This window comes from Benincasa hispida, unplaced genomic scaffold (genome assembly GCF_009727055.1).
Source record: "Benincasa hispida cultivar B227 unplaced genomic scaffold, ASM972705v1 Contig285, whole genome shotgun sequence".
Classification (NCBI taxonomy): domain Eukaryota; kingdom Viridiplantae; phylum Streptophyta; class Magnoliopsida; order Cucurbitales; family Cucurbitaceae; genus Benincasa; species Benincasa hispida.
In genome coordinates, this window is record NW_024064780.1 from 194,616 (window position 1) to 211,722 (window position 17,107).

The 17,107-nt window shown below is 35.1% G+C and overlaps 1 protein-coding gene and 1 pseudogene across 1 annotated transcript; one reads left to right on the forward strand and one right to left on the reverse strand.

The window, feature by feature from the left end:
• Nucleotides 1-506: 506 nt before the first annotated feature.
• Nucleotides 507-10,073, forward strand: LOC120069219 (annotated as a pseudogene).
• Nucleotides 10,074-14,141: 4,068 nt separating this feature from the next.
• LOC120069231 (probable xyloglucan galactosyltransferase GT19) lies at nucleotides 14,142-15,841 on the reverse strand. The gene has a single exon (XM_039020939.1). The coding sequence runs from the start codon at nucleotides 15,762-15,764 to the stop codon at nucleotides 14,394-14,396; it is 1,371 nt and encodes a 456-aa protein (XP_038876867.1). The 5' UTR covers nucleotides 15,765-15,841; the 3' UTR covers nucleotides 14,142-14,393.
• Nucleotides 15,842-17,107: the final 1,266 nt, after the last annotated feature.

Sequence of the window (17,107 nt, forward strand, 5' to 3'; positions counted from 1 at the left end):
CAAATTTTTGTATTATTCTCAACCCTAGAGAATACAAAAGGTTCCAATTATGGTAATGTCCAAATTGGATTTTCGAGTTCAAGATTCTTTCGAAGGAATACGTGAAGAAGTGTACTTCAAAGGTAATATTCTTCTTCCCTAATTCCTATCCAAATCCATGTCTTAAAATTTGGTTTATTAATGCATAATTAGTTTCATTCTATAATTTATGTAATTTTTGTAATTTTGAAAAAAAAAAAGGGATTGATCTTCACTTCCGCACCGAAACTTTCGTTGGTTTCCCTTTAGTAAGAATATATGAGGTCTTGTATTCGAGCCCCATCAATATCATTTCCTCTCCCATTAATATTAACTTTTACGTGTTGGGCCTTTTATAAATTTTCAAGCTCACAAGTGAAGCGGTGTTAAAGTATGGATAATTATCAAAAGAATCGCAATAGTTGACATCATTTATATGCAAGATCTTGTTTTAAGGTACAAATATCATTTCCCTTTTCTTGACACCAATGGCATTGTTACGGTGGACGACAACCGTGAAGGAGCTCTATACAAGCATGTCTTCCTCCAGCAAAGGTAAGTGTCCGATTGTTGTACGAACTTCGAGTTTGGTTTATTGTTAGAATAAATTCTTGTGCCATTTGTACTTGTTCCTTTGCCCATGTTTGAGCTTCAAAGCAATTGGATTGCTGGTGTTTTATCAAATAGGACTGCACTTCCATCGAATGAGGAAATGCTGGCAGATGTTAAAACTTTTTATGAACATCTTGAAGCTTTTGGGAAGCCCAAGCATTCGACCCAATGAATTGGATGGTTATATGGTATGTTTTATGCTTAATCACAAGCCTGAATGATTATTTTGTGAGGCTCTCATCAGCATTAACACAAACTCTTGTGAACAAACATGCACTTGAAAACTTGTTTGTCTAGATCCTAATTTCCTTTTTTCTTAAAGCTAAACTATAACAAATATCTTTGAACTTTACCATTTGTTTCAAAAATACCCTTATACTCTCAAAAGTTGCAATATTACTCATCAATTTTTATATATGTTTCAAAAATACCCTTAGAGTAGGAATCCTTTAAAATTTCAAACAGATTTCGAGACTTGCAACTATGTGGCTATGACTTAAAATGATGTGTTGATTCAAACTTTCACTCTAGGCCTATACAATTTCATATTTCAATTTCTATTCAAAATTCTAAATAATTTGTACTCCAAGGGTATTTTTGGAACATTTAGAAAAGTTCAAGAGCAATATTATAACTTTTGAAAATATTTGAGTATTTTTTTAATAGATAGTAAAGTTGAAGGATATTTTTTATGATTTAACTAAAAATAGGATAAAAAAGGAAAATAATTAGCTTCAACTCGAAAATGGACTAAAACTAGTACCTATCTGCGTATAACCCTACTAGTGGTTTTTAGTGTTAGAGTCGAGAAATTTTTGGTTCAAATCCCATATTAAAAACTTGGGCTGTTTGATTATCATTTTACTTTATGTTTAGTTTAGTTTTTTTTTTTTTTTTTTTTTTTTTTTTTTTTTTTTTTTTTTTTTTGTAAATCAAGTTTATGAACACTATTTCCATCTATGTGTTTATCTGTTTTGTTATCTATATTTTAAGAACAATTTCAAAATCTAGCCAAGCTTTTAAAATTTTAAAATATATATAGTTTTAAAAACTTGATTCATGTGTTGTTCATCTTTCCTCCGGGTCACAAAGGTTGGATCTTGATTTGAAAATAATATCAGCTTATAGCATATCATTGAATTGCCCATTTTGGTGATGGGTTAAAAGTCACATTGAGCTTGAAAATATGACTTCAACAAAATCTTCAAAAACTGCCTTGGAACTGTTAGTCGTTGAGCAAGCAATCTCAAGCTTTTCGCTCTCAATATCAATATATGATATTCGGTTTATACCCATCTCTTCATGTCTTTTTTGGCCAACAATGGCAAAATCAATCATTATTATCGAAGTATTTGGAGATTGCTAATGAATTTGGGGTTTATAAATTGGTGAGATTTGGAACTCAGGTGGTGTTTGCTGGTTTGGAGAAGCTTGGGAAATGGGGAGTTGAATTTAGATGTGGAAATGGGGATGTTCATCATGACATTTTTTATGATGTGGAAATGTTATACCCAATTAAGACAACACAAGAAAATTTCCTTTTTCTTCCAAATATGGTGCTCATTTGATTTGATTTTTTAAATTATTGATGAAAGGTAGATAAATAAAGAAATTTAGAGATAGAAATTGTGTTATTAGACTTAATCTTCAAAAACAAAAACAAAAAACACATGTCCCATTTGATAATCATTTTATTTTTTGGTTTTGTTTTGAAAATTAAACTTATATCATTCATATTTCTTACTTATGATTTACATCTTTCTTAAGTACAAGAGTCAAATTCTTAGCTAAATTCCAAAAACAAAAACAATTTTTTGAAAGTTATTTTTTTAGTTCTCAAAATTTGGCTTAATTTTGTAAGTCATTCGTGCAAAGTAGATAACAAATGAAAAAATCAGGTACTTGTCTGTAGACTTAATTTTCAAAAACAAAAACAAAAAACAAAATGATTACTAAATGGGGCAAAATGATTACCAAATGGGACCTTAATTTTTCAAATATTTACCTCAATTTATGTTTCCACAATTATATGAATTTCCAAACTGTCAAATGAATTTACCAATTATACAAATAGATTTGTGATTGCATTTTAATTTTTTAATTTTGAGAAAGATGAAATTTTGCCAAAAAAAAAAGGTAAGATATGGAAAATATATAAAATGGCAATACTAATCTCGGGCAGATTGAGCTTTTTCGGTGAATTCTCAGACAATTTAATACCAAGATTCTATATATTTAGGTCTTCTCGGTGAATTCTCAGGCAAATTAACAGCGACATTCTATATGTTTCTTATATTTTACTTAATCTTTTGCGAAATTTTTTTTTCTCATTAAAATCACAAGTCAATCACTTGAAAACCATTTGGATGATTTGGAAATTCAATATAATTGTGGAATAGAAATTGGACTAAAGATTTGAAAATTTATATAAATATTTGATATAATATTTGGTTGAATTTGTAGAAAATTAGAAAATAAATAAGATTTGGTATAAGATTTTGGGAGATTACATAATATTTGAGAAAATTAACAGAATCTCGATGAGTAATGACCAAGATATATCGAGAAGGCCCAAAGATTTTGGGAGATTACATAATATTTGAGAAAATTAACAAAATCTCGATGAGTAATGACCAAGATATATCAAGAAGGCCCAAATCAATCTTAAGTTAAAACAAAAGTTTATTTTTTTGAACTAAATCTCGATGACCGACTAAGAAAAACTATTTTAAGGATTTTTTTTTTTTTTTTTAAAAGAAATGTTAGCTTTGAAAAGTGAAAACTTGAATAAGCTATTTCTGGCAATTTCCCCTCAAGGTATTATGAACTTTTCTTTCACAATAAGATAGATTACTAACTTGTGAATATAGCACTTCAACTACAAAACTTAACAAACACAGTAACTGAGTAATTGTATAAAAAAGAGAGGATTTGTTGAAAAAAATAAAATTAGCTCAGAGCTACTATTGAGAAAATAGAATTGAAAAAAAAAATGTCGTGGAAACAAATTAATATCCTAATGCTTGTTAAACAGATGGAAGAAATAATGAAAATGAGAGTGAGATTCAAACTTCTCATTGAAGTTACAAACACAAAATGAACCTAATTAATACTACTAACTTACAATTTAAAATGACTTAAAATGTGGTACACAAATTAGGATACTCTCATTACATGGTAGCTTACACTTATAGGACAAAGATGAACCTAATTAATACTACTAACTTACAATTTAAAATGACTTAAAATGTGGTACACAAATTAGGATACTCTCATTACATGGTAGCTTACACTTATAGGACAAAGATGAACCTAATTAATACTACTTACAATTTAAAACAAGATTAAAAATAGAAACTCACAAAATATACTAGAAAACTTAGAGTAACAAACAACTTAAATCTTATATTTAACATTTATTTAGCCATCAAACCGAAAATTAAAATATAACAATAAGTTTAAGGAAACATAAAAATTGAAATGTAATGAAGAGAAAACTCAAATCTCAACGGAATTAGAGGAACACTTCTTTGTTTGTTTTTTTTTTTTTTTCCTTATAGAACTTATAAGGAAACCACATATTAATAGACTAAAGTAGGCTTGTGCTTTTGAGAAGAGACATATTGTCACACCACCTCCCGAGTCCACCTCTAAAGCTCGAAAAGAGGCGTGAGAATGGTAAATACCATCCTTTTGTGATACCTACTGCCCATCTAACCTGTTTCACTCACTAAACTTAAAGCCAAGTAAATAAATAATAGCCTATGGCTTAACTTATTTTATTATAATCGATATAACGTTTATACAATCTCCAGACTTAACCCAACAATTCTAGGCTCTTAACTACAAATGTTTACGACAACAACAATTTAAATCCGGAAATGTGGTTGTGGCATGGCAGACCTTGACCTTAGCAGCACCCTAGAACTCTTCATCATTCACTACCTAAAAAGAAAAACATAAAAGAAAAGAATGAGCTTCAAGAAGCTCAGTGAGTGGTAAGTAATTTATAGAGTCTCTTTCAACATATCACATTACGAGGTTAATACTCAAACCTCAACCTTAAATGAGTTTGTTCTCTGCCTTACCTACACACACGGTAGATAGTTAAAGCTAGTACTCATCATATCAAAACCTGGCATCTGATACCAACTTGTCACACCCCCTCCCGAGTTCACCTCTTGAACCCAAAAGAAGGCGTGAGGATGGTAGACACCACCATTTTATGATATCTACTATCCATCTAATCTTACTCATTTAAACTTTAAGCGGAAATTAAGAAACAACTGAAATATAACTTATTAGAAAAAAAAAATCAGTTAATACATGTTTGGCAAGTTTCTACATCATTAGCCTTGCCTCAACTACAACTAATCTAATAATATTTTAACTCGTGGCAGACCTCGACTTCTCGCAGCAACCTGGACTCTTCTGCTACTTGCAAAGAAAACATAAGAGAAAAGCGTGAGCTTAAAGCTTAGTGAGAGGTAACAACTTAACGAGTCTCTTTCAACTCATTACAATACAAGCATATCGCATTACGAGGTTAATACTCAAACCTCAATCTTAAACGAGTCTGTTCTCTACACTACCTACACACACGATAGATAGTTAAAGCTAGTACTTATCATATCTGCTTTATCTCCTATGTGCATATAGATTCTCCTCTTATGGGCTAAGAAGATAGACCCGTCAACCCTCTGACCATCCCATACGAGGTTCCTCTCACAGGCTCAGGAACTAGGCCTCATGGCCCTCTGACCATCCCGTGAGATTCTGTCTCGGGCTCAGGCACTTGGTCTGTTGACCCCCTGACCATCCCAACCACATATTCCCATTCTTGTTCTGGCTACTCATTCACAACATAAACATAGAATTTAAAAGATATGCCTAAGACCTTAAAAGAATACCACTCACAGTTTATTTATTGGAACTCTCCTCACGAGTTCCTTGGTTCCTCCTGGCTCCCTTTTCAAACCCTAAAATTGGATCTTCAAATTCCAACTCAAGAGTTCAGGAGCTCAAGATTACTCCACCTAGCTCGATTGTCACATAATCTTTGAGCACCTCTCGGTTTCCTTTAATTATGACAACCCTTCTCTTAGAATTTCCTCACACCAACCTCTACACAGAAACTACACTCAATTTTTTAGATTTTGGCTCAAGAATCACCTAATTTGCACGAGTAGTTTGAGAGAACACCTCGTTTGACGTTGGTACAATAGTCTTCTATGTTGTGAAAACTTTTCCCAACGCCTGGGTGTAATCTCAATGCCCAGACAACACTTTGGACGCTTAGGGGACCTTCCTTAACACTTGATGGACTTTCTTTAATGCCTAAATTGATCTCCCCCTTCTCTCCTAAGTCCTTTTTTAGAGAATTTCCGAGTTGCATCCTGGAATGAAGGACCCTCGGGTATTTATAGGCTTTAGGGAAGCTACTTGTCATCAACGCTCAACCCTCAACCCATACCATCTGTATTGCATGAAAAATCTAAGTGTCAGCCTCATGCATTGTCCAACATAAGGGTCTTTGACACCACCTACTTGCATGAGTTTGAGCTGTCCTTCCCAAACCATGTCCAACGCATATGCCTCCATTGTATGTCCTAATATGAATCCACCTCCTTCTAGGGTTGTTCGATGCTCCATCTTGTAAAGCCACGTATCCATTGTGATGTCACCCAACTTTGTTCTCCAAAAATCCCCACATCAACGCATATGTTGAGCACATGGTTACTACCTCATGCGTCTAACTTTCCTCACACGTCCTACTTGCTCATCGCTTAGTCCTAAGCCAACATTTAACCCTGCTTAGTATGCCTTTTGCCTTTAGGCATCGCATAGACTCAACGCATAGCTTGCCCTACTAATGCATAGCCACCTCATCGCCAAGCCTAACAGCCTTGGCATCGCACGGTCTTGTCATCACACATCTCACAGTTACACGCCTTAACGCACGCCCAGCGCCTTGTACTCATACTCGTTCAACCCCTCACGTGCAACCGTGCGTTCACCCCCGCACAATGCCTTGCGTCAACCGGCCTGCTTTTGCACGTCCGCCAGCGTCTTGCCTGGCCGCATGCCCCTAGACCAACGCTTGCCTAGCTCATCATCTTGCCTAAGGCTGTCACCATCGCTCAACCTCATGCCATCGCATAACAACCCACTCACACCAACGCCTCGGCCAACGTCCTCATGTCATCGCATGGCCACTCAACGCTCATCCCTTGCCTTGTCGAGTACAACACCCCAACACTGGGTGCCATGCTTAGTCGTGCACCTCAATGCATGGTGTCTTCATGCATCCAACGTTGTCACCTTGGCTTGTATATCTTTATCGCCTATTATCATGACATTGCCTAAGCTGCATCCTTACATCCACGCTCGACCACCATCACTAGCATCATTTCATGACCAACACTTAGCCATCAAATGGACTTGTATAACCTCTAAAAACAAGACCAACGCCCATGGCTCCCATATCAACGCTCATGATAAGGTCCATGCCTAAGACAACATCCACGCCCATTCCCATACTTAGCCAAAATTTCCATCTTGCTAAGGCCACCCTCATCTCCACCCTAGGCTCACCTCATAGCTTCCTCTTGAGTCCAAACTTCAAGCTTGCGCCCTTGTCTCTCATCATGTGCCCAACTTGTCCCCTATGTACCTACCATAGCATAGTTTGGATACTTAGCAAAATTTTGGACTCTTAACCTACTATGCTTCCAACACTTAGAATATTTTCTCCTTTGAAAGCATAGTTTAGAAACTTAACCCTCTTAAGGAATCATATAAAGGTGAAAGTATCACACATATCCTTTCATAAATGTTGTGTATTTTACCGAAAAACATACCCTCTCAAGAAAAGTTGTGGTTTCCGAATTTAAAAACAAAGGAATTTTATTCCTATTTTTCAATAGGTTGATTGCGTTCTTGCTCGTTTATTGTCATATTTTTTTCTTAATTTAAGATTTCTTGTTTTGGTTTTTTGTGCTTTTTTGGTTAAGGGGGTGTTTGGCCCACTGAGTGGAGTTAATAAGTCTGGGGTTAGTATGTTGAAATTATTAAGTTTGTATTTGGGGTGTAAAGTTGTAAGATAGAGTTCCTCGAGAATTGTAACAAGTAGACTAAGAGGGAAAGATTGAGTTACTCGATAAATATAAAAATTATAAAAAAAAAAAAAAAAAAAAGGAAGAAAGAGTTACTCGATAAATGTGCAGCTTCAATAGTGTTTACTATTGAAGTTGAGTTGTTTATACCATTTTAAGAAGTTGGTAGGCCAAACGGCCCCTTTATCTTGTCATGTGTCTATCTATAGGAATGTTTAACATAATGAGTTTACAACGGGATATCTTTGGGTCCACCGAATGATTGACCCTTTTTTAAGGACTCTAATAAAAAATTGGTACCTTTTTAAAAGTGAATGAAAAGTGGTCTTCTACTTGCGTCAGCACCCTGTGAATTTACCAATTCAACATTGAAAACCACCCACGCACTTGCAACTGAGAACACCATTTGATGCTCGATGCTTGATGCACGATACACGAAACTCCATGCTCTATGCTCTACACTCTTTGTTGTACGCCCTATGCTCTACACTCTTTGTCGTACGCTCTATGCTCAATGCATGATATACGATGCTCAATGCTCGAGCATTGTGTATCGATGCACAACACACAATGCTCGATGCTCGATGCACAATGCTCGATGCTCGATGCTCAACGTTCAATGTTGTATGTTCTATGCTCGATGCAAAGAAACAAAAAAAAAGGAAAAAAGTAGAAATGCAGAAAAACGAGAAAAAAAAAAAGAAACGCAGAAAAAAGACACAAAAGAAAAAAAAGTAAAAAATGGAAGAAGAAGTGCAAAATAATAATAATAATAATAAAAGAGCTGTAAAAAAAAAGAGAGAGAGAAAAAGTAAGAAGAAAAAACTCAGAAAAAAAATGAAGAACGTTGCAAAATGAATAAAAGAGAAAAATACATTTGGGGTTAAAGCGGTAATTTCATACAATGATGACACAAACATAAGGCCATTTTTCATTGGTTTTAAAAAAAAGTACCAATTTTTCATTTGGCCTCTTATTTTAGATGCCATTTTCCCCCTTTTTTTTCTCTCTTCAGGAATAAGGAATTGACTTGTGCATCATCTTTTAATGACGAAATGATCTTTTAAGGCCTTGATGGATGGCTTGGGGAACAAGTACATAATCACAATTATCGTGATCCCAAACCATTTCGGGGTAAGGTACATTCAGATTACTCTACATATCCTATGTAAGTTGTCAACTTACATGAAATTAAGAGTATTGTAGGTGTTGAGGAGGGTAATATTTTCTGATTCTAAACTCAGTTATATACATTTTAATTTCGTTATTTCAAGAAGTCCTTCCATTGATTGGCCCTGTGTACCATTTTTTTTTTCCTTTTGGGATAGGTTGTTGTCTTGATAGGTTATTCTTCAAGTGGCACGGACATTTCTCAGGAGCTCATTGGGGTTGCCAAAGAAATTCATATTGTTTGGAAATTAGCTAAAATAGAGCGTTTAGACACAGAATCACTTATTAGTTATGTGTCATTTCATCCAATGGTATAAGTAAGCGTTTGAGGAGTTTTCTATTTTTTGTATGAGGTCTTTAAGGTCCTAATAATTACTTAAAAACTGCAGATCAAAAGTGTCCATAAAGATGGGACAGTGGTCTTTCAAGACGGGTTCGTCGTTTCGGCTGATGTTATTCTGCATTGCACTGGGTATGCTATATAGATTGTTTTGAGCTTTCATTGTAGGTAGAAGCAGATGAAAAAGACATTATTTATCAAAGAAATGATATACATTAGACAACATGTAGATTGAAATCTTGTAAAGATGGGAATAAACAACAGAGCTTAGACTTCTAATGATTAGAAAACTGCTAAATGCATTTCTATATGCCTTCCCTACAAGTTCTGAAACTAAGTTGGAATGCGAGTTCAAATTATTAACCAAGTTCCTATTGAAGTGAAGCTTAAGCTTTTGAGATAATTGGTGATTTAACATGGTATAAGAATAGGAAATCTTGTATTGCAATTCCCTCTCCAATTAGTATTTGATTTCTACATATAGAGTCTTCTACAAATTTTTAAGCTCACAAATGAGGGAGAGTGTAGAAGTATTGATAATTATCGTAAGGAACTGCAGGTAGTTGACAACATTTGTATGTATGTTCTTGTTCAATGTACAAATATCATCTCCCTTTTTTGAAACCAATGGCATTGTTACGGTGGACGATAACCGTGTAGGACCTCTATACAAGCATGTCTTCCCCCCAGCATTGGCCCCAGGGCTTTCCTTCGTTGGGTTACCATTTAAGGCAAGTGTCCAATTGTGGTATGAACTTCGAGTTTGGTTTATGGTTAGAATAAATTCATGTGCTATAACTATAATTTGTACTGCAGGTCGTTCCTTTTGTCATATTTGAGCTTCAAAGCAATTGGGTTGCTGCTGTTTTATCAACCAGGATTGCACTTCCATCGAAAGAGGAAATGCTGGCAGATGTTAAAGCTTTTTATGAAGATCTCGAAGCTCTTGGCAAGCGAAAGCATCGGACCCATATTGGGTGGACATACGGTATGTTTTATGCTTAGTCACAAGCCTGAATGATTATTTTGTGAGATTCTCATCAGTTTTTCTTTTTCTTTTTTGATATTCGTGAGTGTTCGAACTAGCTTATGTGCACTTCGATTTATCTCACGGGACAACCCACCTAACTCTACAATATTTGAGTGTCAAAAAAATCCGTAGGACATTAAATTTTAGGTAGGTGGCCACCATAGATTGAACCCATGACCCCTTACTCCTTTGGCTTTTGTTTTTTTATGTGTTCTCATCAATGTTAGACACAAACTCGTAGAGAAACCTGCTCTTAAAAGTTTGTCTACATTCTAATTTCATTAAGTAAATGAACAAAAAGGAAAATAATTTGTTCCAAGTGCCACTTATCTACATATAACCCTAGTGGTTTGTTAGTGTTAGAGCATAGGGTGAACATTATATCCAAAACCGAATTTTTTGGTTCAGGTCTACCCAATCGAACCATGAACACTTCTAACTAGAGCTTTATCCAAATGAACTTTATATTGGTGGAAAAGGTGATAGACTTCGAATTTTGAATCCCACGTTGAAAACTTGGGTTGGTTTTATTTATTTATTTATTTATTTTTGTACAAATCAAGCTTATGACACTGCTTCCCCAAAGTGTTTTTATGTTACATTTTCAAAATCTAGCCAAAATTCTAAAAACTAAAAACTATATATAGTTTTAGAAACTTCTCTATTAAAGAAATGATGAGTGAGCAAACATCATTTTTAAACACAAAAAACAAAATCATTATCAAACAGGACCTTGACTGTTTGGAGTAGTGAAGCTCCCAAAGATTAGTATATTCAATCCTTTTTTTTCGAGTAGAAATGGTCTTAGAAGATAAAAAATGTCTTTCTTTGATTCTTAAATCATGAATTAGGGTCAAGCAATAATGGTGTCCCATGTGATGCAACTATGATTTGTCATAGTGCATAAATCTACTTGTTAGGGAACAAATGCCTACCAAACTAATTACCTATATAATATATCAGGTTTGTAATTTTGTTTATGTTTTGTATGAATGTTATAATTTGTAACTGGCTTGCAGCAACTTATGGTTGTCCTGCCTAAGAAGAATGGAGAAAGGAAATGTTCATTGCCATTGATATTAATAAAATGGCCAATATCGGGTCATACCATGATGATTGGCTCGACGATAAGTTGATTTGTCAAGCTTATGAGAAATTTAGCAAGTATACCTCAAATGAAACAAGTCAAAACCACCCAAATTTGAATATTTCATAAGTTTGGTTCTATATTTGTACATTATATGATTACACATTTATGTGTGTTGATCTCCGTTACAAATGTTGGATCTTAATTTGAAAATAAAAATGAAAATAATATAAGCTTATGGCACATGTTTGAATTGTCCGTTTTGGTTCTTTGTTAAAAGTCACATTGAGCTTTAAAATATGATTTAACAAAAACTTTAAACAAGCAATCTCAAGCTTTTCACTTATTTTTATATGAAATTCGATGTCTACAACCAATGCTCTCTTAGGTGACATTTTCTCCAATTCAGCTCCAAATATGTTTTTTCACTTTTTTTTTTTTTTTTTTGTCAAACAATTGTAAAACGTTCTCAAATATTTTTATATGAAATTCGATGTCTACAACCAATGCTCTCTTAGGTGACATTTTCTCCAATTCAGCTCCAAATNTATGAAATTCGATGTCTACAACCAATGCTCTCTTAGGTGACATTTTCTCCAATTCAGCTCCAAATATGTTTTTTCACTTTTTTTTTTTTTTTTTTTGTCAAACAATTGTAAAACGTTCTCAAATATTGAGAAGTCATTGAAGGAATAAGGGGAATAAAAGTTAAGTGTTGTAAAACTCCACTCTTTGTTTGACTCAAAGAATTTGTAGCCCCCACGATAAAATATATATATATAAAATTTTTAACATATCAATTCCTTAAACGGTAGGCCCTAAGAATTTACAACTCCTCAAACTTCACAATTCTATTCTTTGTTCTAAATGCCCTCTTATTGTTTACTCTACCATGTTTAGAAATATTGCTATTGTACACAGCTCTGAAAAGATCATGACACATTACACAAGTCAAAAACATTCTTCTTAATGTGTCCATATGATATATGGACAGGTAAAGATTAACTTTTCATGATCATCTAATGCTATTGCTATTTGTCTGTACCTAGAGTATTCATCTTAGAAAATTATATTTTCTTTTAGAGAAGAAACATTTCATTGACAAAATAAAATCAAGAGACCCTAAACACCTATACATGATTACAACAAAGATTTCTAATTGGAAATTAAATAAGAAATATTAGAACTCTTAAAAGTGTTTCATTTTGCACTAGTGTAGTCTAATAGATAGAACCAAATCCATGAAATTATCAAAAAAAAAAAAAAAAATAGAGGAACCGCTAAAGAGACGCTTATTACGCTGACTCCATAATGTAAAAAAAAAAAAACATGCAATATGGCCAACCAATCAGCTTCTTTGTACCATTAAACGAATGGCCCACCAAAAGCGATGTCGGGATGTCAACAATATTGTCAAATCAGGCTAATGACCAATCAAAAGCATCCAAAACCAGAAACAAGAGACAAAAGAACAATGCATAACTAGATGAGCAAGGAACTCAAGATGGCTCTGATACATAACACACCAAGATTGAGAAATAGACATATAAGACATACGACGTTGAAGACGATCGACAATATTGATGACACCTTAGCTAAGTTTCCATAAGAAAGTCTTTATTTTCTTAGAATAATGATCCATCCAAATAATAGAATATAGTTCCTTTGCAGAGGATCTGCAATGTCCTTCAAGTCATCCATAAGAGATTTCAAAGAAAAAGATGAAGATGGGTCAATAGGCCATCTCCATGAATCATGAAAAGCACAAAATCTTACAAAGAACAATTGAGATAAGGGAAACTCACTCTAAAGTTTCAAGTTCATTAAGATTCCGACGAAAACGTAAATCCAACGTTTCTAAATCCACGATTCATACATCAACCAACTTAATATCAAAATAACGAGCAAGCCAGTGGGAAGTAATATTTCTTTGTGACTCTGTTTAGCTTCCTATAGTTGATGCATACCCTCTCCAACCCCTCACTTTCCTAATTGGTATCAACTCATTATTCCACCAGTGTCATTCCCAAATAACACATTGTACTGGACTCGACTAGCCAGTATCAAATATTAGATGCACTCTCCAATCCATTTTTTCTACGCAAAATCAAGTTAATTACAATTTTAAAATGCATTCAGCTTTATTTTTTTTATTTGTTTACTTCTCAAAACCTAAACTTGAGAAAGCCCAAGAAACCTAATCAAACAATTCATGGAATAAACAGACTTAGGCTTATGCCACTGCACCTTTCATGTATGATACTCAAACTAGTTTTCGGTCACAAATACAAAACGGATTAATTAAATTTTTGTAAGAATATTGAATAGTTAGAATAAAGTAATCGTGAAACTTTGACCAATCTAAATACCATAGAGAACATAGTGTTAAATACTAAAGAATTATTTTTGATCTCTGCATCACACAACTTTGTCAACCTTAGAAAGGATTACAAAGGCTTCGTATCAACTTACTCCAACCTGCATAGACTCATAAACTTATCTTACATAAGCTTTCTTTTGAAACGTTTAGTGTCAGAGCAAAATACCCAACAAGTATAGCTCTTCTTAAAACAAAGATAATCATCGCTAGCTAGCCAATAATCTGATGAGTATATTGGGTACAAGGCTGTTTTGTGTGAAGTGTTCAATATTTGCTCGACTGATACATAGAACAGAATCTCTCAACAAAACTAGTTAGCACATCAAACTTATTTGTCTACTTCCCTCCCATTAGCATCCAATGAAGCCATTGCAGTTGCAGGCTTCGACTGTTTGGAATATTTTGATGCATTCTTCCTAAGTTAGAAGAAATGTAGCACAAAGTTCATAGTTCTTCCTTATAGCCTATGTTTCTTACAGCCCTTCATTTCCATCACAATTCTGCTCTAAAAATCAAATTTTTACTCAAAATTCTCTTATCCACATATCATTGAAAGCAAATAAAACAAAAGATAATTACATAAGTTTGGCCAAAACAAAAAACTCTATAGCAACAAATAATATTGAACCAGCATCTCCCTGTTACTCTAAATCCAATTCTTTTACTCTCATACCAATCTTCTGCAGTGTTCCTTCAATGGCTATATCAACTGCATCTTTCTTTGTTCTTAAGCCTAATGAACTTCCATGCTTTCTGTACATCACACTAGGAATCAACCCCATCACTTTCTCTCTCATCCTTCTAATCCTCGCTCTAGGAATTCCCATCAACACATCCAAAATCTTCAGCCCCTTGAACACTACATCTTCTTTTGGTATTGTCACTGAGAATTCCTCAAACTCCTCCTCTGGCAAGTGCCATTTGTATTGAGATTTCGCAGAGAGGTCCTCGAAGAACACCGGTATGCACCCGGCGAGGATCCCGTCAAAAGTCGACCTCCGCGTCGGAGTGTCTCCAGGTGGCTGCAAGCAGAAAGTTGCCTGCAACATTGGCCTGAAGTACCTAACAGGGTCATGCTCACATATTCCATTAGAACAATCCACAACTTCACACAACTTTGAATATAGACTGGCATCACCATTATGGCCACTGCCGGAGTTGGTCGCATCATCATCATCAATGACGCTCATGCATTCAGTCCGAATGCTCCGACGGATATTGGGAGTGGCCGAGATGCCTCCCCCACCAGCAAACAGCATCAAAGTGGAACGTTTAGATCGCTTAACTCTCTGCAACCAAGACTCCAAGAATGCAAGATTGGGCGGGTGGAATGAAGTGGGATAAGGAATTGCTTGCTCCTGCCATGGCCAAGCTCTGCCCTCATATGTCAACACAGTGACATTGAAAAACTGCGGCAATTCCAATAACGAAGTGCCCCAAATCGGGGGATCATTCTCCAATGGCTGAGAAAAATCCCAAGCCGGCCTCGCCATGACGAAGAAATGATCATGGCCGAGACGGCGGTTCCAAATTTCCGGCTGGTTCCGGCTGAGGAAATCAAAAAGCTCACGGCCGTGCTCCGCGCTGGAGTTCACTTCGGGGCCATAGAGATATTTCAGGGCATCAATGGAGGAGTAATAAGGGAGATAAATCGCATCAGCAGAATCGGGATCAGAGGTCAGACAAGGATATTCAAGCATTCGGCGATGGAAAATGAGTTCAAGCATGGAAGGATCGGTCCTATACCAGCTATGAGATCGATTGAAAGTCTTTTGGCCAAGACCGTGATTGGCCAAATAAGGGCAAAAATCATCGAAAATAGGGTATTCAGAACAATTGGAAAGGAGATCAAGATTGAATCGAGATGGGAGGTTTCTGATATGAATCCAACGATCATTACAGTGTTTTGGAAGAATTTCAGGACGCGAAATCTGCTGGGCGAATCTCAATTCAATGAAAACGGAAAACAAATACAAAAACAAGAACAAAATGGGATTTGATTTGCAGGCCATGATATGGAAGTAAACAAGTGTATAAAGCCTCTGATGTGTTGAAAAAGAAAGGGAAATTTTACCTTGAAATTGTGTTGAGAGCGTGAAGATGAAGACGATCCGCCATTGTCGGTGAACGAAGTTTGATTCGTCTGCTCCACCCAATGCGCCGACGTCTGTGATAGATAGGCGCCACTTCTCCCTTTTTACTCCCCCTTCATAATGAAATTAGTCTTCCCTAACTCTCACGTTGTTATTATTATTATTATTATTGTTATTATTATTTTTGTTAGTTCAAGTGAACTTTAATATTAATATTGTTATTTTCAAAACTTATTAGAGAAATATTGTTGTTTTGAAGCTTATTAAAGAAATATTGTTGTTTTGAGAGTTCAAGGCTAGAAGTCGAGGGTTGAGGATTCGACTAATGTAGAGGTCGAACGTTGATAACTCAACAAACAAAGAAGTTTTGACATACATAAATTGAAACTTCAACCCTCCACAAGAAAAATAAGTGGGTGAAGCAGATTGTAAGAGAGAACGAGATTCTAAGAGAGAGCGAGATTGAAAGCGAGATTATAGGAGAGAGCGAGATTGTAGGATGGGACAATCTCCAACGTCTATGGAACACGGGCTTATGCGTCTCGCTACTCTCCGCAAGTCTCGCTCTCTCTCACAATCTCACTGGCTCTTTACAATTCATATAATTTTGTTATTGTATTTTTTTCTCAATTAATGATTACTTATTTTTTTCTCATTGGTTCATGTAAGTAGTATATATAATATATATAAATTGAAAGTAAAAGTAAATTTATTGTATATTCAATTTTTTTTATTATAAAGTTGTACATTATTCTTTTAATTAAGTTGTATTCTCTTAATTAAGTTGTACATTATTCTCTTAATTAAGTTGTACATTATTCTTTTAATTAAGTTGTACATTATTCTTCTAGTTAAGTTGTACATTATTCTTTTAATTAAGTTATACATTATTCTTCTAATTAAGAAACAAATATTTTTTTAATTGAGAAATAAATATTTTTTTTTTCAGATCATGGCTTTAAACCCAAGATCTGTTGATCCCGATGTTTTGTACGACCAATTCATTCATCGATCATCTGTTGTATGGCGAGATCATACTACTGGAGAAATATCTTGCAGGCGTCGAGAGGCAGTTCTCCAGCGCACTATCCCGCTCCATCTTCAAATACTATTGCTACTGCGCACATCTGGATTCTATGGGGTTGCCAGATTAGGATTTATTCAGTTGGACTGGCATCTGATCACAGCCTTGGTCGAGAGAGGGAGGCCCGAGACGCATACATTCTATATGTCTGTTGGAGAGTGCACTATCACTCTACAAG